A 25344-nucleotide genomic window follows, 5' to 3' on the forward strand; every position below is an offset into this window, starting at 1 on the left:
AGACATCTTCTTTGTAAAGCATTGTGAGGCTCTCACCCCCTGGTAGACAGACATGCAAACCCCAGAACAATGATACTCAGCGCTTATAGGCTCTGTAGACCAAGCACCACTGAAAGTGGAAGTCCTGACTCTGGTGACCCTGTTGGCTCCGTTTGCATGCTGTTAATGACAGCGAGATCACTACTTCTAACACAGCCTCTTTCTTTGAGGAAGCTTGAGTCATGACCATCACTGGAATTCTGCCTTCAGGTCCTGCCTCTGGTAGAACACTGGGAGGGGTCTCCAAGTCTGGGACGTGCTCAGGGACCGCACTGTGTTCCAGTGACACAGCCCAGAGCCCTGCATGCCAACAGTGCAACAATGAATCCATTATCCCATCTCTGTCCAGAGGTGAGATTCTGATCCAGGCCATGATGAAGCTCTCGGTCGGGGGACAGGTGGCTTAAATGTGCGTGTCACTCTACACACCTCAAGGCAGGCCTGCTCCAGAGCCACAGACGTGACTGGCTGAGTGACTCACTCGTTACTGGTCATCACTAGCCGTTCAGCAAGAGCGGGTGGCACTGTGGGAAGGGAGTTTAGTTGCCTTGGTAATCAGGAGGCTAACAACCACTGAGAGCTGACTTGCTAAGCACCAGCCACTGCTCTGTTTACTCCCTTGTAAAGGGCACAGGCCCTCCTGCCCGGCCCCAGCCATTGGGAGGGCCATGGAGCCTGCCTAGTTCGTTAGCACCTCACACACGGCCAGGCTTGGTTAGCATGGGCTGCTGCGCTAACTGAAAATCCTAGCAACAGCCATAAGGCACTTCCTGCTATAAGGTCACACCCCTTTGTAGGTAAGGAGGCAAGACTTGGAGAGGTTAGTTAACTTGCTTGCTCAGGGCTAAGCTAAAAGACAGAGGCAGGATTTGAACCCAGGTATTCTAAATCTGTAGCCTAGAGCAGTAAAGCAAAACTTAAGTCAGGAGCCAGAGGCATACCTAGCTGGGCTGTGGAGAAGGGCTCTCCATCTCTACCTCAGTTCTTTCCCTTCAGCCTTGCTTTCTCCATCCCACCCTCCTTCCAAGCCTTATTTTTATATCAGTCCAGAAGACAAGATCCATAGGTTTCTCTCATCAGGAAGCAGGACCCTGATGATCAACTGCTTTAAAGGGTTTCCCAGGGAGTCCAGAGCCAGGCATGGGATGGGGTTGTAGGTGCACGTCCTTTTGAGAGACTCCTGAAGACCATCCAGGACCCCTCAAGACTCGCCTGGAACCCTCTCTTGGCATGAGCTATTTGCCTCCACCAACAAATACTCTGACCCAACCCTGCCGCATGCAGCACTTCACACAGCGATTGAGATAGAAGTCTAAGTGGGTGAGAGTTCTTGTCATTTGGGATTCCCACCAAACTGGGGAAACAAGGGTGGCCTGAGTGACAGAACACCCATTTTCCAATATCTTCAGGCCTAGGTTAAGTATTAATGACTTAAAGTTTTGTGACCTGGAACTAGTCCTCTATATCTTTTGGACTGCCGACAACGCTAAGATTTTATTCTTGAAAGTGTTTTAGCAAACGGCGAATTGTAAAATGTGGTGTTTCACAAGTGGGAGATCCTACCGGCCAACGCCGGTGCCTTCCTTCCATCCTAGACACTGGCCTAAGCCTGAGAATGGGTGATTTTATAAACCCGTAGGGGTATGTTTGCAGTCCGAAGAAAGGGGCGCTGCCTTTAGAACTTCCGAGAAAGTCCTGGGTGGCGCAGCGGCAGGATGTCCCCCGTCCGGGGATCCCCTAGCCAAGCGTGGGTGCGCCCTCCGCAGGCAGCTCCGGGTAGGCCCTCCGTTTCAGCTCTGGGTACCCCCCAACCCCTCTGTGCCCGCCCCGGCCACCTCGGGGGCGAGGCAGCCCAGCGCGTGGGAGGGGACGGCGCGCCATTGGCTTGTGCGCGGTTCTAGAGGAGGGACCAGTGCGGGCCGCCAGACTTGGGCGAGCCCGGCAGCGCCAGGAGTCCAGCTTGCCCTGCCCTGCCCTGCCCTGCCTGCCTGCCTGCCCAGCGAGGCGCCGCGATGTGAGACTCCCCGGGCCGGAGCGTCCGTACGGCACGCCAGCTCCGCGAGCGCAGCACCCCGCGCGCTAGGAACGTAAGTCTGCTGCCGGCAGCCGCTAGCCTCACACTTCTCTGCCGCTGCCACCGCACCGGCCGCTGCCTGCGCAGCGCAGCCCGGAGACGCCGGGGGCCTTAGGGACCGCGAGCACCCTGCGCACGACTGCCGGGCGCCGGGACAGCTTGGCACCTGCGGGGCAGCGGGCGCCCGGAACCCCCGCTGAGATCCTCGTGGCAACGTTCTCTGTCCTTTTTGTTTGTCCCCTTGCACTGACTTGGTTTCCCTTTCTCCCCAGCTCTCTTCTCTGCCACCTCCTTCCCCAGGGGCTATTTATTTCACCCTCGGCCTCCTCCGGAGCGTTATCTCTTTGATTTGGAGCTAGAGAGAGCGTAGAGTAAAGCAGTTTCTTTTATCCCGGGGTCTCTGTCTTCCGCGCTTGGTTCCCGGTCCCCTCCCCCTTTCTCGCCACCGCCCCCCCCCTCCCGCCTTTGTTTCCTGGCCGGAGGATCGCGCGGTGTAAACTTGCGAGTTTCCGGGTCCTCGCCCGCACGGGTACGCGGGCGGAGAAGGTGGAGGGGTTCCCGCTGTCCCCTGTTCTGCCTGGACCTTTTGTGTGGGTGCCGAGGGCAGAAGGAGTCGCGGGCTCGAGCCTCACAAAGTGGGGGAGTGTCCTCGGGGCGGAGATGAGGATTGATCAGAGGGGGAAGGGGCAAAGCCGGGAAAGATTCCCTGCTGGAGAGGAGCGGGTAGGAAGGTGGTTGGGCCTGACCCCAGTCGGGGTGGTGATGTCAGGGGGGGCATTGCAGGTGGACCCGGGCGACTCTGTCTTCCAAACCGCGCGGACCGTTGTGAGGGGCAGCGCCATTGCCTGGCGCAGGATGGACTGGGGTCCCGGTGCAGTGCGCAGAAAATACTCCGTGCACCATCCTCGGGACACCGCGAGGCCAGCCGCTCGCTTTCGCGGGGCCCCTTTCGCCGCCTTTTTGCCTCCTGGACGGAGCGGGCTTCTCCTCCCGCCCGTGAGGTGGAGGAGCAGGGACAGACCCAGGACTTACTCTCACTTTGACCCAAAGCCTTAAGCAAACGACCACAGTCTCCTCAGAATCCCCTAGCAGGGACTTCCTGTTTCGTTTTCTTTTAGACAAACTTTCTGGATGGGGCCTGGCCAGAGTGTAGAAGTCCCTGGGTTGCTGAGACACCCACCCAGCTGTGTCTCCCATCTGGAGGCTCCTGGAGAGAGGCCGCCACCTGCGGGACTGTGGTGGGTTCCGGAGGAACACCACCTGCCCCTTAGTGGCAGCCTCTGGGTCAGTCCGAGGCAAAAAAACAAAAACAAAACAAAACAACAACAAAAAACCACATTATTTTTCTGTAGGATCGTTGGGAAGTCAGAATATTCTTCAGGTTTCTGTTGTCGCCTTCGTACAGACAGCGCCCTCTCCTAGAGTCCCCTCTGACCTCAGCACCCTAGGTGCCCACTGCCTTAGTTTCTCTTCTGCAAGACTCTCAAGTCTGGATGCCTCCACTTGCTGTTCCCGGCTTTGACCTTTCCCAGTCCTGGACCTCTGCCGCTCCTCTTATTCCAGCCCATAGCCTGGACTTGCGACAGCCCCCTCTGCTGGAGAGAGGACCGAGGCTGCTGGCTAGGGGCAGGGTCTTCAGGAATTGTTCTTGGCATTTCGGTATGTTCACTTACTGCCCCAAGTATCTGTGAGTACTCCACAAAAGAGTGATGTCGTAGTCAGCCAGCACGGGTCCCACAGGTCCCTGCACACCTGTGGAAGCTGCCAAGACTCTAGGTAGTGCTGCGGTTTAAGCAAGAAGTTGTAAATAAATAATAAATCGACTGGGCCACGTGCAGCGCCTTGGAGGTGTCTTGGTAGCCAGAAGGCTGAGGCCGGAAGAGTCTGAGTTACAAACCAGTCTGGACTACATAAGAAGACCCTCTCAGAAAGATAGCCAGAGTCAGGGGATTAGAAGAGTGTTGGGGTGTTGAGGCCATGTTTTAAGGAGTAGTTGGTGCTGCTTTTTGGGGTCCTGCAGAATAGCTTTGCAAAGAGCCGGAGGCAGCCCCGTGCTGTTCCGTGGAGTGGGATGAGGAAGAGATAGGAGGCTCTGGTGAGAGGACGGGGACTCCGCATCTCATAGGTGATGTTAAGAGAGGATCTGTGCTAGGAGGGGCAGCCACAGGGTGACCATTTTGTTCTGAATCCAGGTGGGAACGCCTCATCCCCGGTAGCATTGTGTTCTTCCCACAGCCACAGTAGACAGGGACAGGAAGACAGCCTCTCAGGCCGAGTCTCCCAAGGAAACCCCGTCTCCCAAGACCCTCCTGCCTGGGTCAGTGTTCTGGTTGTGACCCAGGGTCACCTTGATTCTACCTTACCCCACTTCCTCCTGATACTACCCTCGTTGCAGCACCCTGTTTGCGTGGGCATGGATTCCCGGAAGGGGTTCTGCTCTGAAATTGCTTTAGTGAAGGGGGAAACTGAGGCCAAGATTTGAGTCTATTCATCTGAACAGCAGCATTGTTGATCACTGGCTACAAAACACGAACTATTCTGGATGTTTGTAGGCAGCTTCTCTTCAGAGGGAAGTATCATTATGCCCATTTAACAGATGGGGAACTTGGAGGCCCAGAGAGGCAGGCCTCTCTTCCAACACTATGTAAAGTTCATGGGGTATGGGGCCAGAGGATGTGAGCATGGAGCTTTTGAGGAGTGATTTGCCCTAACAACTACTCAGCCAGAGCCTGAGTATGAGGAGGGAAGTCTCAGCCTTGGACTGTGTGATCCATTCCTACCCAGGGGAAAACAGGGCTTCAGACCATGTCGTCCAGAGACACGGGGTTAACATGAAGCTTGTCTTCCAGGAGGCCCCCAGCTGCCCCTCTGTTTTGTTGAGCAGCAAGAGAGAGGCCTGGAGAGGAATGACAATACTTGGGGAGGGGACCTGCTGCCTAGTCACAGGAGAGCCCGGGCCCTGTGGGAACTAGAAGCAAGTGGATGACAGGGCCAGCTGCCCTTGAGGGCACTGACTTGGTCACCAGGCTCCAGGGAGGCTGGCCCACTCAGGGTTGAAAAGGACAGGAATTCTCCATGCAATGGCTTGCCTTTTGCAAGCGACAGAAGGACAGGAGAGGCCTCATCAGGGACTTCTGAGAGGCTGCCTGAGACAGGGCTGCAGCCTCAGACCTCTGGTGAAGCCAACTCCTCCCCAGCCCCACCCCGCAGGCAGGGGTGTGGCTCCCAGACCTGAGCCCCACCCACCCTCTCGCACACAGCTACGATTGTTTATTTTATTTTATTTTTGTCCCCTAAGCTCTGAAGAGAGTCGGGGCTTTCCTCCGTCCCTCTGCAAATCAGCCACCTTCCAGAGACAGAGAGGAAGATGAGAAGAGAAAATCTCCACAGGGGAAGTGGGAGAGGCCAGAGGGGCTGTGGAGGCTGAGCTGTGCCTCGTTGAAATGCAAATAAATGTGTTTATATAGCTGGGGTCAGGGTTGCCTAGTCAGACCTGAGGAGGGCCCTTGAGACTACACTCACCACCCACACAGAAAACTGTCCTGACGGCAAGCTGGCCTCATCACGCCTGTGACCTCAGTTGTCCTCCATGAAGCACAGTGATTCAGGGCACGCTGACCTCCCAGTGGCAGGGCAAACCCTGTGCCTCCAGAACCCAGTCAGGATCTTGAAGGGTTGAGGAATCTGGCACGGGCTCCCTAGCATTGTCGCTGGGCTGGGTCTGTGGCTATGGCTGCCACACTAAGGGCTTGAAAGCATGGTCTTTGCCGTCTGCACCTTTCAGAGCATCTTAGTGACGATCGATCGAGCTGGTGAGAGGTGACAGCCCACCAGCACTGCTCTGTCCACCCAGGTGGCATGCTATAGGATAATTGTGTTCTCTGGGGATCGAGGCTCCGCTTGTCTGCCAGCCTGCCCTGGGCACAGTAGCATCTCTTCCATTTCCCCTTTGTTTGGGCCTGGAAGATCTCTGAAGAGACCCGCGCAGTCCCTACTGGCTGTGTCCCATGACCCTTGGCTTTGTGAGTGAGGTGTGGCACCTATTTTCAGGGAGAACCTATTGTCCTTTCTCCATGACAACCTTAAGATATGGGCCACTTAGCCACAGGGCCCTAGCGGTTGGTTCCCAGCAGGCTGCTAGACCTCCATCTTGTCCCAGATTAGTGGGGTTCCCTAGAAGAGGCCTCAGATGACACAGGGTCTGCAACCCAGATCCCCCCAAACTCTGAATTCTGACTGTCTGTCGCTGTCTCTTGAATGTAGCCCTGTTCAGGCCTATTTCCAGCTAGTCTATACAGAGATAACAAAACAATGGGCTCCCATTGGTGGCACTGGTTCCCAGAGCCCTGCCCACAACACAGGCCCTGAACTTAAGAGAGGCCGGACCGGGTATGGAGGGGAGGCTTCAGACACTGGGGACACACCCAGACTTTCAGGGGAGCTCTGGAAGTCAGTTTGAAGCTCAGTTATGCTTGGGGGGAGGGACATTCCAAGTTCCTAAGCAGGTACTTGTGCACAGACGAGCACACACATTCATTCCCCAGCCTCCCACCCCCAGATCCTCTCTGGAGGTCCAGTGCAAGCTCAGCTCGAAGTGAACTTGAATTCCATCTCTGCCACACCCTCCGAGCCAGGGATTCCTGAATATGTTAAGTTGCTTGGGCCTTAGCGCTCTCTTCTGAAAACTGGAATGGAAATATGGCTACTGTCACACTGTCACAGGCAATAATGTGGACTTCAGGGGCTTCCCAGGCGGGATGTGCTGGCAGCTGGCTGCTGTCCCCAGCTCAGGCAGGACGTGTGGGCAGCTCACCCTCTCCTCACTGGTAGGAGGGCATTCACAGCCGCTGCACCTGTGCCCACACGGGGAGGAAGTGGCTCCCTGGTTGAGGGGTTGTAGCTGTTACTCTGGGGAAGTCGCTGGAACAGCTGTGGGTGTTCTGGGCCCCTTCCCCTCCCCCTCCCAGGCCAGCAGGTTTCCTAAGCCAGCCCTCCTGGGCACAGCCTCCCTGTCGGGACAGCGCTGCAGTCCATTGGTTTCTATGGCAACCAGGCTTCCTGGGAAGGATGGGGAAGTTCTCCAGAATCTGCATGGGAGGTGTGGGCCCTGCTTCATCAGGTCTGCTGCCCGGGCGGGGCTGAGTCGGGCTAGGAGTTCATTAAGAACACAGGACATTTTGCTGGCTTTGTGGAGCAGAGACCAAGAGCCCGTTTCTTCAGCTGTGCTCTACTTCGTGTCACAAACTAGCTAAGGAGACTCAGTCTAGTTTCTTAGATGAGGACTTGGAAGTAATTTTCCAGAGGTCACGGAGAAGTGAAGAGAAAGAGTTGGGCTTTTTCTCCAAGTTTTCCTAATCATTAAGAGTGTGTTCTCACCTGACAGTGGTGGCGCACGCCTGTGATCCCAGCACTCTGGGAGGCAGAGGCAGGCGGATTTCTGAGTTCGAGGCCAGCCTGGTCTACAGAGTGAGTTCCAGGACAGCCAGGGCTATACATAGAAACCCTGTCTCAAAAAACCAAAACAAACAAACAAAAATCAAACCAACGAAACAAAAAAACCAAAAGAGTGTGTTCTCTGATGGGTGTAGTGGCATGTGCCTTTAATCCCAGCACTGGAGAGGCTGAGGCAGGCAGATGTCTTGAGTTCAAGGCCAGACTGGTCTACAGGACAGCCAGGGCTACTCAGAGAGACTCTGAAGAGGGCAAGGGGATGCTTCTCATTCTCTGGCCTTGTATACCCAGGAACCCCTTCCTGCCCCCTGGACACCCACTCCCCTGGAGCCTGCAGCACCCCAGGAAGGTACTATCATCTAAGCCATTCTACTAGAGCTTCAGATGACATGACTGGATTCAAGGCTCTGCCTCTTAGAGAGTGGCCAGGTTGGAAGTTCGCCCTGTACACATCCCTCTCCTCCCTGGGCCAAAAGCTCCAGTGTAGTATAGGGCAGCTCCTGCCCCATGGGCCTTAAGTTCCTGCCTCTGCCGTCTCCCTGGCTATTCCTGTAGACTGCAGTTCAGGAGGCCCGGCTGTGAGGACAGATGCTCTGATGATGATCTCTTCTTCTGTTGGGTCAGCCTTTGGAACTAGGAATTGGGAAGTGAGGAGACATGGGTTGTAGATGTCTAGGGATGAACTCAGGAGACCAACCGAGCCCTGAGAAGGAGGGCGGGGTAGAGCTGGCCTGCGGAGGGTAGGGGTGGGGGCTGGGGGGTTGGAGGAGGACTTTCCCACTTGGATGAGTGCTCAGAGTGACAATCATTCTTAGAAGGATGGAGAGTTGCTGGGGATGCTCTCAAGGACTCTGACTGGAAAAGGAGGCAGGACATGGTCTTGCAGGCAACAATTTCATCTCCACAGTTGGGAGCATGAGGGTGGATGGTTAGCCACACCTCCCACTTCCACAGTGGCCGTGGGGATGTGGAGGCCCTCAGAGCAGCATGCAGAAAACCAAAGCAGGCCTGAGTGGAAGGGGACCGTTCTACTCTACTCACCTGGGTGAGGAAAGATAGGTCATTGGAAGGGAGAGCAGACCCTGCCCAGGGTAAGGCTCACAGCTGGAGGGTACCCGCCTACATTCACTAGCACTTCTGCATCCCTGTGCCCCCTTTTCACAGGGGGAAACTGAGGCTGGGGGTGCCCTAGTGGCTCTCCTAAAGCCTTCAGCCCCTAAGTGGGGTGGAGCCGAGCATGCTGCCAGCCTTCCCAGGAGTGGAGTGGGGGAGGTGCCTGAAACCCTTGGCAAATAGCTTTGGTAGGGAAGAGTGGGGAAGGAGAGGCCAAAAGGCTGGTGTGTGTGTGTATCTGTGTGTGACAGAGCAGAGGAAAACTTGCCCCTAGCTGGTAGCTGGGACACTTCCAGCTCATCACGGAGGGAGGGAGGGACAGGATTTAACTAGCCTTACCCCTGGACTGAGGTCTCTGGTCTTGGTCCCATGTGGTGGGGAAAGGGCTAATGAGATCATTCTCTTAGTCCTCTCCGTCAAAGCCACCGCCCAGTGTAGGGGAGATGCTCAGGAGGGTGGCGGCATCAGTCTAATGACTACCATCTTCACTGGACATGGTCCAAGACAGGACATTGACCACTGGAAGGAGACAACATACTTCTCAGTGTTCTGGGAGTTAGCCCCTCCTCTCCCTGTATGAGAGAGGAAACTGAGGCACAGAGATAAGCAGATGGCTTACAGGCTCACTTAAACCACAGGAAGTCCCAGATGTGAGTCCAGGTGGCAGAGTGCAGCTCTCCAGCTGTAGCCCAGCAGTTACTTTCAGAATTCGTCTCTGTCCAGGGTCTTGATTCTCCTTAGCTTGGCGCAGGGTTGGGTGTAGGTGTGGGTGTGGGGGCTGCTCCCATATTCCCATTGAGAACACTAAAAGAAGTCATTTGCTCTGACTACTGATGACACCAGCGGAGCTTTGATGTCTCACTGTGCATGCCTGGCACACAGAGGAATTCAGCGAATGGCCCGTCTTCTGCGCAGGTGCCTCTCTTCCTACTCTGACCCATATTTACCTCAAGGTCTTAGGAAGTTGGAGCTAAAGTCCTACTTCACAGTTAAGGAAACTGATGCTTCGATTAGTGAGGTGACTCACCCAAGGGGCACAGGAGGATTGAATCAAGCGACTTTTCACATCTGGCTTCATGAGAAAGTTTTAGAATCCAGGGGCCCCAAAGAGTACAGCTAAAATAGGAATGGCCCACAACAAGCGTTGTCAGGAGTGTGGAGGAACATGTGTGTCGTGGAAGGCATGTGTGGTGCCCTGGTGTTCGCTTTGTCCACACACTTCCGCAGGCCCACCCTGAACTATTTTACCTCAGAGGCCTACAAATGTCGTCCCACCAAAACCACACAAAGGACAGGTAGAAACAACCAAATGTCCCTGTTCTGTATGAGTGTCACACAGAACACTGATGCACAGTAGAAAGGAATGGACAGCTGGGGCACTGGGCCTAGACAGGCTGGAAAAGGCATGCCGTTGGCGGGAGACGCTGGACAGGCAAATGTTCACATGCTTCAGAATTCTGTTTATGTTACCTTTGAGAAAATCCAGACAGAGCTAGAGCGACAGAGCTCAGACCTGTAACAGCTGGAAGTGGGAGATCAGGGTATAACTGGGATAGCACACTGCAGTCTAGACACATGAACTGTGTCCTGACCTGGTGGTGGTTGTGACATGAATTATCTGCACGGTCATTTCTGTGTGGATTAAAATGAGGGGTCAGAGGGGACATGGGAAGATTGTGGCTAGGTGACTCTCTGTCCTTCGAGGAGGGTTGGCCAGGCTGAGCTCTGCACCCTTGTGCGGTGTCAGGAGAAAGCAGTGGCTTGGGTTGGGGATTTGGGCCCCACTTGGGACAGTGTGACTGAAAGGACATCCCCGCTTCCATTAGGGGTGCTGAGTACCTCTCTATGGGGCACGGGCAGCTCATCCTGTCTCCGTACCCCCCCATCAGGTACAGGAAAGAGAACAGCCACTCACTTCACACATGAAGAGTAAGGCTGTGTGTCAGGACCTGGGGCCCAGGTCTCGCTCACCCTTCAGCCCCAGGGGTGACTGGGTTTGTGGTGTCATTTTGAACAAAATCCCCAGGACCTTGTCTATGCATGCCCCCCCAAGCCCCCAGCCACCCCCCTCCACCCCCCCACCCCCCCACCCCCCCCACCCTCCCGCATCCACACCGGCTGTGCCTTTCTGCTGTTGTATTTGTTGGGATGGTCCATTTCATTTCAAGACACTGGAGGTTTGGAAAGGAACCGGGGTAATCCAGGAACATTCCCTGGGGCTGGAGGGCATTTGCTCAGGGACATGGCGCTGGGCAGCAGGTGGAAGGAGGAACTTGTAAGCTGTGCCTTGGAATGAGTTTGCTGGGAGGTGCTGGGGGTGAACATGAGATGCTGGGGTATAGAGGATCTAGGCACTGGCTGGGTGACCGGGGTGGTGGGCACGTAGAGGCTGGGGTGCTCTTCTAGTGTTCAGTGAGGCTCAGTACATTCTAGTTGAGCTCTCCTTACTTGTGGAGTGGTCTTCATTTGCTCCCATCTTTCAAAGTCTTGTGATGCAGAGACTGGAGCCCCCTGGGGTCAGCCAGAGCCTCATTTTGTCCCCTCCACACCCTGTCTTCTCTCCTAGGTTGTGAGGACTGAACACAGGAAAGGTACCCTCATCTCAGACTCCAGAGCCCGTCTCAGCATCTGATCACTGCCCCTCTCAGTACGTGCCCAGGACTGACCTGTGCTATTCTTGGGGGTGGCATGACTCGGGGCTGTGGGAGATGGTGAGCAGATATAGGCTGGTAAAGGCTGTGGATGCTGATGGCGGATGCTGATGGCGGGGAGTGGTTTATATCTGGACAGTGTGGCCACTACTGCTTAAAGCCTCATTTGCTGGGCTTAATGTCTCCTTCCCTCATGACTAACCCTGCCCTCCTCTAGGTCCCGGCAGGGATGGCTGTTTAGGAGGTAGAAGGACCAGCAGGCCAGCTTGCAGGCAGTGGGGATTGTCTGGGCAGGTAACCTAGGACTTAGGAGGCTCACCCTGGACTAGGGCAGGGTCCTTACCTCTCTGAAGTCTCCTTTGTCTCTATGACTCAGAAATCTTGTCAGTGAGATCCATCCTGGTCCAAATGCCTTTTCTAAAGCCCATATGCTGCTCCAGGGCTGACTCTAAGGCCTTGTCTGACCCAGTCACCTGGGCTGTGTCATGTCCATGGAGGCCAGGCTGGAAGCATCGTCCTCAACCCGTTTTACAGGAGAGGAAACTGAGGCAGCCACAGCGCCATCTTCTCTCAAGCCCTGAGTAGGGCCTGACCACATCCTTCTCACCCTACTTTGGGACCTGGGGTCTGGAAGTCCAGCAGGAAGGATGACTGAGACCAGTGTCTCCCCATGTCCCTCAGCAGAAGAAAAGATGGCGGCCAAACAGCCCCCTCCGCTCATGAAGAAGCACAGCCAGACAGATCTTGTGAGCCGCCTGAAGACCAGAAAGATCCTGGGCGTGGGCGGGGAGGATGACGATGGCGAAGTGCACCGGTCAAAGGTGAGCTATGCTAGGAAGGGGAGCCAACGGCGTCCCTGTGCTTCGAGGACCCTCTGCTGTGTCGGGGGAATGATATGGCCAATGGCAGAAGTTTGGGGACAAGAAGCCAGTGCTTCTTAGGGTGCAGGCATAGACTGTCTTAGACCCCTGCGGGTTATCCATGTGGTTATTGACCCATTGTACAGATGAGGAAGGTAAGACTTGCTCAGAAGAACCAAGTAACCTTAAGCTTATGTCAGCAATCCACAGAGCCAGGCTTCCAGCCCCAGTGGGCCGACACTGAGCTCTCTTTCCTCACCGCCTCGTTTCAGCTTCTCATCTGGCTGTCAAGGCAGGCGGGAAAGGTTGAGCTTGTCTTAGGGAAACCTCCGTGTCCATCAGGGAGTCTCCGATGGGCCCCAGGTGTACACAGGAGCCGGGAGGAAGGTGGGCGGTGGGTGGGTGGGATGCTGAAGGTTGTCTTCCCTGATGACTCTGACTTGTGTGTCCACAGATCAGCCAGGTTTTGGGCAACGAGATAAAGTTTGCTGTGCGGGAGCCTCTGGGGCTCAGGTGAGCGCCAGGTGTCGTTTTGATAGTTTTGTGTCCCGGGTATGTATAAGGTCAAACGTCACTGGGCCTTGCTCTGGGTTACATCCACGCTGTTCAAATAACACTGACTTTTTGGGCTGCACGAGGGGGGGGGGTGTGCCTCCTCCTAGCATCTGGTTGACAGTGGGGGGCAGGGTGAGTGCGGCTGTAACTTTCCTCTCTGAACCTCCCCAGGGTCTGGCAGTTTCTCTCTGCTATGCTGTTCTCCAGTGTGGCCATCATGGTGAGTCCTGTGTGTCCCTTCCCAGGCTGTAAGTAGGACCCTGTGCTTGCCAGCTGGTGGCACCTCAGATGTAGACCTAGATGGAGGGAGGGAGGGAGGCAGTTGGGTGTGGCCCTTGGCCTTTTCCCAGCTGCTCTTCCATGCCATCTCTAGCCGCTGCGGCCGCTTCCACCCTGAGGCTCATCCTTTAGGGTCTCGGCCAGCTGTGCCCAGGGGTGACATCCTGCACATTAGTGGTGTGCTGTGCCCCAAAGCAACCAGCACACATGCTCTGGGCTCTGGGAACCCCAGCATCAGATGTTGTCCTGTGTCACTAGCATAGCTGACCCTGCGCTCCTCTGCTGCCCACAGGCCCTCGCTCTCCCTGACCAACTTTACGATGCAGTTTTTGATGGGGCCGAGGTCACAAGCAAGACCCCCATCCGCCTCTACGGGGGTGCCCTCCTGAGTGAGTATTGCTGGGCCGACTGTGGGAGAGTGGGGAGGCCTAGCTGGCCTCAGGGCAATGACTGGGGATCCCGGAAGAGCCTCCCTCTTTCTCCAGCAGGCTGGTAGCCTGGGCCTCTTCGTCTGTGTCTGTGCTGCCACCTTGTGACTATTGTTAGAATGCATGTAGTTGGTTCACTGCCCCGGCAGTACTGAGGTGAATCTGAGGGGCACAACAGGTGATAGGAAACCAAATTACAGTTCACTGTAAGTGGCACCACCCTGCTCCCTAAACATTATGTGGCTCACCGCCATGTGGAGACCAAAGTCTGGCATTTATGCCTGTCAGTCAAGGTCCATGTGGGGTCCGGGCACTTCAGGGGATCCAGTCCCTCTTCCCATACCTGCTTCCTCTGCGTTCTACGTTGGATCTCAATGGTGGCCACACTGGAAGACGCCCATTCTTCAGTTTCAGAAGGCCACAGGGCTTTTCACACAGCAGCGTCTCCAGTGTTAGGACAGTTGAGCCTAGACTTGCCGTGAGCAAGGCAGTGGTAGAGATAGGGCTGTCAGGGTGGCTGGCGTCAACTGAGCATGCTCTGACCACTTCTGGGGTCCAGAGGTCAGACACTGAGGGGTTAGCCATGATGGTTCTCCTTCCACCATAATCAAGGTCTGTCCTGCTCTCCCAGGGGAATCCCTTGGAGGAAGTTCTTCCTTGGCACAAGTTTTCTGTCTCCAGGGCCTCCTCTGTTAAGGGACACTAAGTTGTAGGCCCAGGTAACTGAGTTCCCAGACACCTCTTCATAGAATCACAAGGACAGAGCTAGCTTGGGGCTGGAGGCCCTTGCCCCATTGTGTAGATAAAGATACCAAGTTGGGGGGAAGATGAGCACCTGTCCTGTGTTGGATAGGGCTTTAGAAGCAATGGGGGCAGCCTCGAGGGGAACGCTGGATCTGCAGGCCTGAGGACTGAAGAGGTCTGATCTGAGGAGTGGGTGTTGTGGAATAAGTGGGTTCAGACTCCTGGGCTGGGGGTCAGGCTGCCCTTGTCCTTGGTCCCAACAGGCATCTCCCTGATCATGTGGAACGCACTCTACACAGCCGAGAAGGTTATCATCCGCTGGACTCTGCTCACTGAGGCCTGCTACTTTGGGGTGCAGTCCCTGGGTAAGTGATGTAGGGTGATAAGGCTAGCAGGGCGCAGGAGGAAGAGGGCAGAGCACTGACTGGATAATCCTGCAACATAGACCAGTGTCCTGAATCCACAGCCCAGCCACTCCGCTCCCTCCCATAGGTGTACCCTCCAAGCCCACCACCCACTGACACTCAGAGTGGTGCACTTCTAGGCACTTGCCACTTGGGGGCAGCAGACTAGGAATACTGTCGACTGGCCTAGGCTGGTGGTAAGGTTCTGGAGATCAGCCAGCTCTTCCACTCCCACCCCACCCCCACAGGGATGGTGGAGGGTGTTCAGCACAGTGTCACGATGGGAGAGACTTGAGCACGTCTGCCCCTGACCTTTGGCTCCCCCGACTTCCTTCACAGTGGTCACTGCCACGCTTGCTGAGACGGGCCTCATGTCCCTGGGGACTGTGCTGCTCCTGGCCAGCCGCCTCCTCTTTGTCATCATCAGCATCTACTACTATTACCAAGTCGGCCGGAAACCCAAGAAAGTGTAGCGGGCTGGGAGCTGCCTGGGCCTGGACCTGGGCCGGAGCGGCTGGGGACTGCACTGCCCATGGGTCCCAGGCAGGCCTGCAGGCAGGCAGGGTGCACGCGCCTTCCTTCCCTCCCAGGCACTCCATGGAGTCATCTTGGATCTCCTAGGATTCTAGGAGTGACAAACCAGGCTGTGGCCTCTGCACCCCACCCCTCACCCCATGCGGGGACAACTCTTTGCCCTGCGTTTCTAGGCCTCTAGACTCTTAACAGGCACAGTCTAGAGTAGAGTATTGGGGTCTGGGCTGAGTCAAGGTTAGTTCCTCTGGCAGGAAGCCCTTTCTAGGAGGTTGTGTCAGCCCCAGCAGCAGCTCTAACACACACACACACACACACACACACACACACACACACACACACACACACACAGTTTCTAGAGCCCCAGTTGAGGTCCTCTAGCAAGGGGAGTGATTGTTTCCCTTGGGCCAAGTTCCCCATCCTCAGCCTGCACATCTGATCCTCTCTTTGGCCTGCTATAGGGTGTTCTGACTCTGGCTGGCTGGCTGCATCCCAGAGCCCCAGAGTCCCTTCCCAACAGGCCAGGGTTAGACAATATACCACAGGCCTGACAGTCCCTGGCACCTGTCTGTCCATAGACTTCTAGCGCATGAGGAATTCTGAGGAGAAGCGAAGTGGGGACACTTCCTCTGCATGGCCTCCAAGGCCTGCATGGCTATCCCTGGCTCTGCCTCCTCCGGATCCCCTCCTGAGGCTGCCCCAAGGCCTACGTGTTAAAACCTACAGCCCCTCAAACACAACAACGGAGAGAGATGAAGTGAGTGTGCCACCCCTTAGCAGCCTATGTGGGCCTCTAGAGCTGAAGACACGCCCCTGATGCCACCCACCTGTGTGGCCCCTCCCTCCCTCCGTCCCAGCTCCCAATACCTTCCTACCCTTCAGCAGCAAGCACACTAAGTAAGAGATTTGCCCTGAGGCCTCTCCTTTCTGCAAGGGGATGGTCCCCTATGCCCGAGGAATCTTCCTCTAGGGCACCTGGGCTCACAGCCTCCCTGGGCTCAGTTGTTCCTGCTGCCAAGTGCCCCATGACAATGGCCTGTGCCTAGTAGAGGGGACTCAGGGAAGTTTCAGTGGAAAATATGCTCAGCAGTGGCCCAGGCTGCTTCTGTAACCGAGGTCTGGCTGAGTGGTGAATCTCTGGGCGTTCAGGAAGGGCCCATTGTGTATCTCTGCCCCTTGTCACTGGCTTTGTGCCAGTCCCTCAGTCCCACCTCTTGACTCAGAGCACAGGCCCAGCCACTGGCAGCTCCTGGTACAGTCCTAGCTGCTGTAGACCGGGTACCATTTCTTGACTGTTCTCAGAGCTGGTGAGGATTTGTTCTCTTGAATCCTCTACAAATGCAGATACAGTCCCAAGAGAGGTAGTCATAGAAATGGAAGATGCCAGCCATGCACAGCCTGAGGGCACATCTGCCAGGCTTCCCTTCAGCACCAGCAGGTGGTAGGGCCTGCCCTGGGGGTAGTGCCCAGGTCACCCTGGTTAAACTGCAGTGATACATTTAGATAGGATGGGGTCAAGGCCAGACCAAGGCCAGCATATAGACACCTGTGGCCTCTGGGAGACACCTGCTTGGAAGGAGGCAGTGATGGAGACAGCCCCACCCTGGATCTGAGCTCAGGGTGCCCTGACTGCCCCCCTCCACAGCTCCTCTTCTCGTGCTTCTGCCTGGCCCCCAAGACTGCCTCTGTCATGGTCACTATTTATTCTTGTTCCCCTTTTCTTTTTGTAAGAAACAGTCACACAAAAAAACCAATGAGAAACGATATGTGTGGTGTCCTGTTTTATATTACAAAATTTCTCTTGATATAGAATATAAAAAGGGGGACTTGGGAGATACAATGATAAATTAGCTCTGTTTCCTACTGCAAGGGACATTTACAAATTCCAAAATAGACTTTAGCATATGATGGTGTGTGTGTGTGTGTGTGTGTGTGTGTGTGTGTTGACAGAGTTCCTGAGGATGAAGGTGATGGGCTTAGAACCTAGGTAGGCCAGGGGCTCGGGACAGGGTGCTGAGGAGCCTGAGCCACAGATCCAGTCTTAGCTCCTGATCTGTCAGATACAACTGTCCCTCAGGCAAGTGGCTCTGAGACAGGAAGGGGCTGTTCTGCTCACTACTGGGCGAGGGTCTCAGCATCTAGGTGAGGCTGTTGGTCTTGGGGTGAGAGGTAAAGGAAGGACTCCCCTCGGGAGAGCTCCCCTCTCCTCCCCTGGGAGTACACAGAGCAGCTCACCAAGCCCCAGTAGGACGTCGATGACCTCGGACAGCCTTGTACTAGCCACCTCAGAGGGTGAAGACTGTCTGCCTGGTCCCATGAGGATGCTGAGGAGCTGGACTGCATCTGGGCTCCTTGGGAGCGCTTCAGCATAAGTGTGGAAAGTTCTGGTGAGAGGCTCTGATCGACCCTGGAAATGCCTAGGCTCGATATATGGCTCCTAGCCCTCTCTGTCCCATCCCTGCCTGTCTCTGGAAGCCTGGGCCAGTTCTGGGTGGCAGCCGCTGTGGTTGGGCTCTGTCCTCAGCCTGGTCATGAGCCGCCAATAAGCAGCTGAGCCATTTGCCTTCCTGGACAGTTGGAGTCCAGTACGTGCTGGGTTCTGAGTCAGCCTGGGGTCCTCTTAGTCTGGGGTGAAAGCCAGTAAAGGGGTCCCTTGATCAGGTGACTCAGGCTCTAGGATGCTCACAGCTTCACTGATTGGGGTACCAAGTAAGGTGTCATAAAGACAACTTCCGTATGACACTCAAGAGACCCTCAGGAAGGCCAGGATGGGTGAGGACCACATGAAGAGGAGAGGAAATGGGAGAAGTAGCCCCTTGAACCTAGACAGCAGCATAGAACAGGCGGTGGCTATGACTCTCAGGTGTCAGGAAGGCAAAGGGAGGCTGGAGTTCACGTCAGGCTCTTCCATCTGAGAGAGAAGAGCAGGCACCTAGCTGTTCCTTCCACCACTGCCCCTTGCTGTACCCTTGGCAGACATAATCAATCAAACTTGAGATCCTGGATTCAACATGGTCCTGGCAGGATCAGGCATCTTGCAACTAGTTGCTAACCTAGTCTGCAGTTCAAGACGTGTGTGTGTGTGTGTGTGTGTGTGTGTGTGTGTGTGTGTGTGTGTTGGTTGGTTGGTTGGTTGTGAACCTGTTAGTCTGGGTAATCTGAGCTTAGAGAGAATAACCAAATACATATACAGCAAAAGGTCAGAAAGTGTCATGGTAGGAGATGCTGTGGGGTTAAGTCTGCAGACAAGAGGCATGACGTTAACCTCTGGGAAGGAGTGAAGGGGGTACACAGATGGAAAGATGGAAACCCCTCTGTCTGCTGAGGTGGTGGTGACGTCAGAGCATCTGAAGGCAGGAGGCTGCATTGGGAGGTAGTGAGCTCCTTCCGTATGTGGAGGACCGCAAGGGGTGGATTCCTGGCAGGGACCTTGAAGGACACATTCCAGCCTCAGCTCTGGGAAGAACGAGAAATGAACCATGTGTGTGTGGGGGGTGTCTTCCACCTGGGAGAACGGGGAAGGGGTACGGCCCGCGGGGACAGGTGACGGGTCACAGTTGGCTCTCTGACAGAGGTACAAGCAGGGCAGAGCGGACACAGTATGGACTTTCCTCAGCTGTAGTGCTTGGTGCGGGCAGTTCCTGGCCAGCTTGCATTGGGGTGGAGTCCCGGCTGGAGTGACAGCAGCCTGGAGAGGACCTGGTCAGGCACATGCTGTGTGACTGTGGACAGGCCACCGCCCTTTTCTAGGCCATGAAGAGGCTTTGATCCAAAATATGAGGAAACGAAAGAGCCACCTTCTGATCCAGTGTCCACACACAGCCACCCTCAGCCAGCCAGGAGCAGGGACAGCGTCACTCTCCAGTAGATGGTGCTGCAGAGTCTGTCCTTGTGTTGTGAGAAGCCCTCGCCTCCTTAGGGCCTGAACATTGGCTCCTCCTCCAGGATGTGTTTCTGTCTCCTGGTTACACAGAACCTAGAAATGCTAAGAGAGGGGACCCAGGCCAAGGGGGCACTCCAGTCTGACAGGGCCAAGGGGTGCAGAGGCTGATGAACCTTTGCTCTCAGGAACAGCAGGTCCCAGGCCAGCCCTAGGTCCTTGTAGAGCCCATGCTCCTAGCCTTAGAGCCTAGGTGAGGCCCCTTCAGTTCATGCCTTCTTTGTTTTGTTTTGTTTTCTTAAAAAAATTAGCTCTATGCTCCTGGCCATTTGGGCTGGCCTTGCTTCCTCCCCTGGGGCCAGAGGACAGGGAAGGGATGGGGCTGATTTCTGGGCAGTGGTGGGCTGAGTGTCTTCAGGCTAAGGCCTACTGGATGCCCCGAAAGAGGCACATGGCAAAGATCATGAGGAAGATCTGCAGAGAAAGGAAGAAGGCAATGTGGAGTCAGATGGGGCGCACGTCGAGGGGCTGCCCAGCACACCTCGGGGGGAATCTTGACACTGCCCAGGGCAAGCATCTGCTTACCATTTGGGTAAAAAGCAGGCTTTGGAAAGCAAGTCATCTGTTTAAACAGTTCAAATCTGTCTTTCTTGGGTTGGCAGAGACTTTAAGCAAAGCACAACCCTTCTTGGGCACCCGAGTGTGTCCCGATCATTTACTATGTAAGGTAGGTTTCCAATGCTGTTATCAGCAGCCTTTCTAGTCAGCAGGAAGTGAGGTGTAGGGATGCCGGGCAACCTGATTTAGGTCACACAGCTTCAGTGGGGTAACCTAGCTTGCTCACCGGAAGCTGGTGAGGTTTGCAGAGGTTGCAGTTCCCTAACCCTGACCTGTGGTTACATCGAGGCAAGGCTATGCGCACTGGACACATTCTTGAAATGTGCCCCGCCTCAGGAAGATCTGTGTGTCTCCTGTTGGTCTTAGCTCTCTCAGGAGGCTTTGTTCACTTCCAGAAGTGTTGGCCCATACAGCAGGGGCTCAATGTATGCATGTGGAATTAATGACGCCAGAACTTCCCCTGTGACTTACATAGAACTGTTATCCTGAGAGACAAGGCACAGGGGACACTGAACAAGGGCATATCAGGGTGCCAGGTGATCACGGCTTCCTTGGAAGGGTCCCCAAAGAGCAGGAGGTGAGGCCTGAGCATTAGACTGCCTGGCTTCTTTGCCCCAGAGAGCACCCCCGAACTGGGCAGGGGGCAGTGAGAAGGGACTGCTGAGTGGTAGCTCAAAAGTTGACAGCCGCTCAGCTATGCTCTGGGGCCCTGGGATGAAGGGTACTAAATAAAGCTCCAATGTCAAGTTTAAAAGACCCCTGGGCATTTGCAAAGGCAGGACTCATGGAAAAGCCCCCTGCCTTCCAGGAGATCAGGTATCCCGCAAAGCGCACTTGGACTGCAGAACTGGGGTGAGGTGGGGTGCCTTTCTGGACCTGCCTGTTCACATTTTTTTGGGATAGGCACAGATCTTCAGGCCACAAGAATGACTCCAGCAGCAGACATTTGCAGCAGGTATCGGCTGTGGATCTGGGAAGTTTGCTGAGTGTACAGACCCTGAGACTTCCCCCCAGGGCTCCCTACTCACCTCGATAGCCAGAACCCCAATGGCAAAGGCTCCGGCCAGGTAGACATAGGTTTCGAAGGTGTTGAGGATCACTGTGTAACAGCCCTGGGAAGGAAAGGGTAGAGATGAAATCACAGCAGGGAGGTGTAGCCTGCAGTCAGGACCATTGCCAGCACTTGATTCCCTGGCATTTGGCCTCAGGGCTCAGCAGCTGCAGGCTGGCATTTGTATATTGATGTGGAGGAGGAAGCATCCGGTCATTGACAGGATGTCACCAACATCCCTCCCTCTGCAACATCCAGTCCCCAAGACAAGCTGAAAACTTCCCAAGGCTAACTCAGCTATAGACCTAGAATATGAGGAAACGTGCAAATACCCAGGCCTCCTGGTGCTCTTTAGAAGTGGGGATCAGACCCCCAGGGCAGAGCTGGCTGGGCTGGGTCTCTTCAATCAGAATGTCAAATGGTGCCCCCGCCCCAGGTGGGACAGTAAGTCACAGAGACAGTGCCCCGAGTCTCTCTCTTGACCTGCCTGACTGCTGAGGGATGGACAGTTTTCCACTCAGAGCTCAAGGCCAGGCAGCCCAGCCTCAAACTTTGCACAGCAATTTCCCCAGCCTCACAGGAGCAGCCACCTTTATGTGACTCATGTGCCTGCTGTCTTCCTAGCACTGTGGGTGACAGTAAAGCAAGATGAGTCAAGAACTCTCCCATTAGGCCCCAAACACATGGTACTTTGTGTCCACTGTCCCCCACTCCCGTGTTGGCCACAGGCACAAGTCTCATATATATACATATATATATATGTATACATACATATACACACACACACACACACACACACATATATATATATCATATATATTAGTCAGTGTTGGGGATCAAACCACTGAGCCATACTCACCCCAGCTTTGAATGAGATATACGCACTTTTTTGAGATGGGCTCTCCAGGCTACCCTTGAACTCTCTGTGTAGTTGATCTTCTAACCCTGGCTTTATCACCTGAGTGCTAGCATTATCCAGTTTATCAAGTATTGTGTTGGAACCTAGTTTTTGTTGTGTGCTGGACAAGTCTACTGGCCAAGTCATGTACCCTCAGCCACTGGAAACATATTCATTAAAAAACATTTTTTTTCTTTTATGAGCACCTGAATATTCTTTGGACCCAACTAAATGATGTCCAATAGGATTGGCTTGGTGGTGGGGCAGGGGTAGGAACTGTGTCCATCTATGTGGGGCACATGTTGAATTTAGGGTTCTGATGAGACTGGGGTCTTGCTGCTTCCCACCCAGATTCCCAGTGTCTTTGGCTCTGTGGACCTGGGAAGGCTGCACCTGAGCAAACAGACAGTAGGACTTGATCAGAGACCATGGCTAAGCGGGAGTCACAGTGTTTTCCAAGTGGAGACTGACTAGAAACTAGCAAGGGAGACCCCACTGTCCCTGGAGCCCCATGGAGTGGATGGACATATTCTGCCTAACACAAATGACCTGTGCTGAGCAGAAGGCTGGGTGGTGGAGATTTCCCCGGTGACAGGGAGGCCCTTGGCATGAGTGGGCAGCGTGGACAGTGCTACCTACACTCAGCATCCCTCCTCCAGGGTCTTCCTAGGTCCTATGAGCCCGGCATCATTTGGTCCTCTGTGCAGCCCCTACTGAGAAGTAGCTCATCTGTGGTTTACCTCCTTGCAAACTGGGAGAGAGCAGGTGGGCGGCTCCCTCGAGTCCACACACACAGCAAGGGAGGAGCCCAGATTCAAAGAGGGGCCTGATAGTCCTTTCCCTCTATCTGGAGGGGACGGGAACTATATTTTTAATAAATAATGCCTGTCCTCATGTGGCCAAGCCCCGCGATCAGAGCCTGCAATTGATTCTGCCCTGGGTATCAGCCCACAATGAGGCATCACCATCCTGCACAGGGAATAGAATATCACCCTCTAGATGCCTGTCATAGCACCTCCGATGTCCAGCTCCTGCTCATAGTCACCACAAAACTAACTAGGCAGAGGGCAGCCGGTCCTGGGCAGCAACACCCACATTCTCATCACTAGCGTGCCATTCCTAGGCTCCAGGCTGAGCACCCCACCTCCTCCCTGGGACCCCTGCCTGGATATTTCAAAAGTACTTCTCTCTCAACATCCCCCAAACTTCAAACACAATGTCCCTAACCCAGAAGGCATAGAAGCACCTTTGTCACCGGCCTGGACTCCCATTGACCTCTGTTACAAGGTCAGTAATTCATGTCACCCATCCTTGGGACTGCTGCTCATGCAGAGCTGTCTTGAATTCCCAGCCCCAGAGCAGCCAGAGTGCCAACCTAGTCACATTCATCCCCAAGGGAACTCCGTACTCTAGAAGTCTGGCTCATGCCACTCACAAATGTGTCCTGGGATTTGTGAGAGGCAGTTCTGGAGATAACCCAACTGGAGATGGCCTCCCAGGGGAGGCTCTTAACAGAAAATATGGCTCATAGGGGATGGGCGTGGGAGGACCAGTCCTGGGAGTTAGTCTCACTGGGCCTGAAGAGGCTCTGTGATGGAGAATCGATATGGCTTGTGGTCCTCAGTGCAGGAGACAGCAAGAGGATGCTCATGGGGAAAGTATCTTGAGGTAGAAGTTCAGGACTGGATTTTCCAGGAAGCTTCTCTGAGGCCGGCTAGTGGAATTTGAAGGGCAGGAACCTGGTTGTAGGACTCTCTCCTAACCTCACCCCACCCCCTGTGGAGCCCCCAGCAGGTCTTTCAGTGAGGTAATTGTGCATCTTGTCTAGAGGTCCAGCTCCTTCTTTGCATCTCTTCTGCCACCTCAGGGTTCACTGTCCTCAGCAAGGTCCTGAGTGGCTGCATTCTGCCTGAAGTTGGGTGTATAACACTTTCTCAAAAGAGTGTGACTCAGTTACCAGAATATGTTCCCCCTTGGTTAAAGGTGTGTGGTTCCAAGGCCTTTGAGAGACATCAGGAGAAGCAAGACTTCTGCCTCACACTCCTGGACTGTGGTAGACTTTTCTTCTCCAGCAGAGGGTGAATGGAGCAAGGAGGCCAGGCTTTCACAGGGCAGGTGTCAGCCTAGGCCTGTCAGCAATGGAAGGGTGAGGCTCCCCACAGACTTCAATCCCTCCCAAATTCTACTCGCTCTTCCCATAGATCCCTGCAACCCAAACCTTCAGTGGCCTGCTCTCTTCATTACATTCACAGCCCGGGAACCTTTCTCTTCCTTTCTTTCTCTTTCCCCAGGGTAGGAAGGCAGGATGTGTGACAGACACTGAGCTCTGGCCTATCCTGGGGAAGGTATTAGGTCACGAGCTGAGTTCTTGGTATCAAGCTGAGATCATGGGATCGGATCTCAGCCCACTGATGGCCTCCCTTGGGGCTCCGAGAACCCTAAGCTCCACCCCACGCACGCTCTAGCACTTCAGTCCAGGTAGCTTCACTCTCATAGCCACTCCTGTGGGCAAGCGTCTCTTTATCCCCTGGCTTGTCATCCACCACCACCTCTCCTGGACCAGGAGCCCCGCGGGAGCACGGCCTTGTCTCTTGTGTTCTGTCAGTTCCCCAGTATTTTGAATTCTCCCAGAAGATGTCTGACCAAAGGAGAAGGCCAGGTGTGGCTCTCTTTCTCATCCTTCTCTCTTCCCCTCTGCCCCGCCCAACCTGTCCCTTCCTCTTTTTATGGACAGGAGTGGAGGGAAGGGGGTCTCTGGCCAGCAGGAAGGAAGGGACCAAGGGTGGAGTGGAGCTGTGCTCCTGGTTGAGGGGGACAAAGCTGAGACCTCTGTTCCCTTAGGGCGAAGGCTGAGAGGAAGCACTTAGATTACAAGAAAAGAAAGAAGTCTGGATGCTTCCCTGGTTGTCTAGGGTCAGGTCAATAAGAATCTGCTCCTCCTGGATCGAGGAGTGCTCTTATTTGGCCAGAGTAAGTTTCCTCATAAATATGGTATATGCCTAAGGAGTGCTCACCCTGGAACCACAGACCAAATTCTCACCCCAGCCTGAACCCAGCTCACCTTCCCCGTCAGTGTGATCTTCTCCCTACTTCTTTGGTTCTTAGAGGCAAGGGTAGCCTATGCCACATCCAGAATCATTTACAAAGCTCCGGACCACCTTCAGACCCTCTGGGTGGACATTGCTTCCCTTGGTTGCTGTATTTGTGGGTGTCTCCCCACCTGGGGCCCTACCTGCTTGTTAATGAACGGACTCCTCCCTAGCTGGCACTCCTCCCTGCTCAGCACCACCCCATCTCGAGTCTGGGGTTCCCTCCGACAGCAGGCCTTGGGCACCTCCTCCGTGTCCAGCGTCAGCAGCCGAAACACCGAGGCCAGCTTGAAGTCTTCAGGTCCGTTGACCCCACAGCAGCCAAACTAGGAGAGAGCCGAATAAATGTGGGGGTTAGTGAGGGACCGGAGGGGACATCAGCCTCTGCCAGGGCCAAGCATGTGACTTGCCTTGCATGTGACTGTGGCGATGACCCGTGTCCCTGAGCTTTGGGGTCTTCTCTGTGAGAGGGCACAGCCATGTTCCTTACCTCCCAGAACTTGGTAAGCAGCACACATATAGTTGCTATGATTTTATATTATGCTATGCCAATGATTATCTTTACTCTGGCCTGTGTATATTCATGTGCAGATGTGTGTGTGTGTGTGTGTGTGTGCGCGCACACACACACGTGCATCGAGGCCAGAAGTCAATCTCAGATGCCATTCCTCAGGTGCTG

At 54.8% G+C, this 25344-nt stretch overlaps 2 protein-coding genes across 7 annotated transcripts in view; one reads left to right on the plus strand and one right to left on the minus strand.

The window, feature by feature from the left end:
• Positions 1-1927: 1927 nt before the first annotated feature.
• On the plus strand, positions 1928-16895 carry Tp53i11 (tumor protein p53 inducible protein 11). 5 transcript variants are annotated; one of them, XM_052183049.1, is made up of 8 exons: positions 1928-2126; positions 11244-11324; positions 11863-12149; positions 12643-12701; positions 12915-12963; positions 13315-13411; positions 14458-14559; positions 14938-16895. In XM_052183049.1, exons 3-8 carry the CDS (start codon positions 11976-11978, stop codon positions 15069-15071), a joined length of 615 nt encoding a protein of 204 aa, XP_052039009.1. In that variant the 5' UTR covers positions 1928-2126; positions 11244-11324; positions 11863-11975; the 3' UTR covers positions 15072-16895. The 5 variants fall into 5 exon arrangements, with proteins under 5 accessions (XP_052039009.1, XP_052039012.1, XP_052039010.1 ...); XM_052183050.1 differs by having other exon boundaries at positions 1931-2126; positions 12010-12149; XM_052183051.1 differs by having other exon boundaries at positions 1932-2126; positions 12013-12149.
• Positions 16896-16897: 2 nt separating this feature from the next.
• Tspan18 (tetraspanin 18) overlaps positions 16898-25344 on the minus strand; it is a 132523-nt gene continuing 124076 nt past the window's right edge. For both annotated transcript variants that reach the window (XM_052183047.1, XM_052183046.1), the window contains 3 exons: positions 24809-24991; positions 20656-20739; positions 16898-19483 (listed from right to left, as the gene is read on the minus strand). In XM_052183047.1, coding sequence (XP_052039007.1) covers positions 19436-19483; positions 20656-20739; positions 24809-24991 — 315 coding nt within the window. In that variant the 3' untranslated portion in view covers positions 16898-19435. The remainder of the gene's footprint in view (positions 19484-20655; positions 20740-24808; positions 24992-25344) is intronic.

Source organism: Apodemus sylvaticus, chromosome 5, assembly GCF_947179515.1.
Source record: "Apodemus sylvaticus chromosome 5, mApoSyl1.1, whole genome shotgun sequence".
Lineage (NCBI taxonomy): Eukaryota > Metazoa > Chordata > Mammalia > Rodentia > Muridae > Apodemus > Apodemus sylvaticus.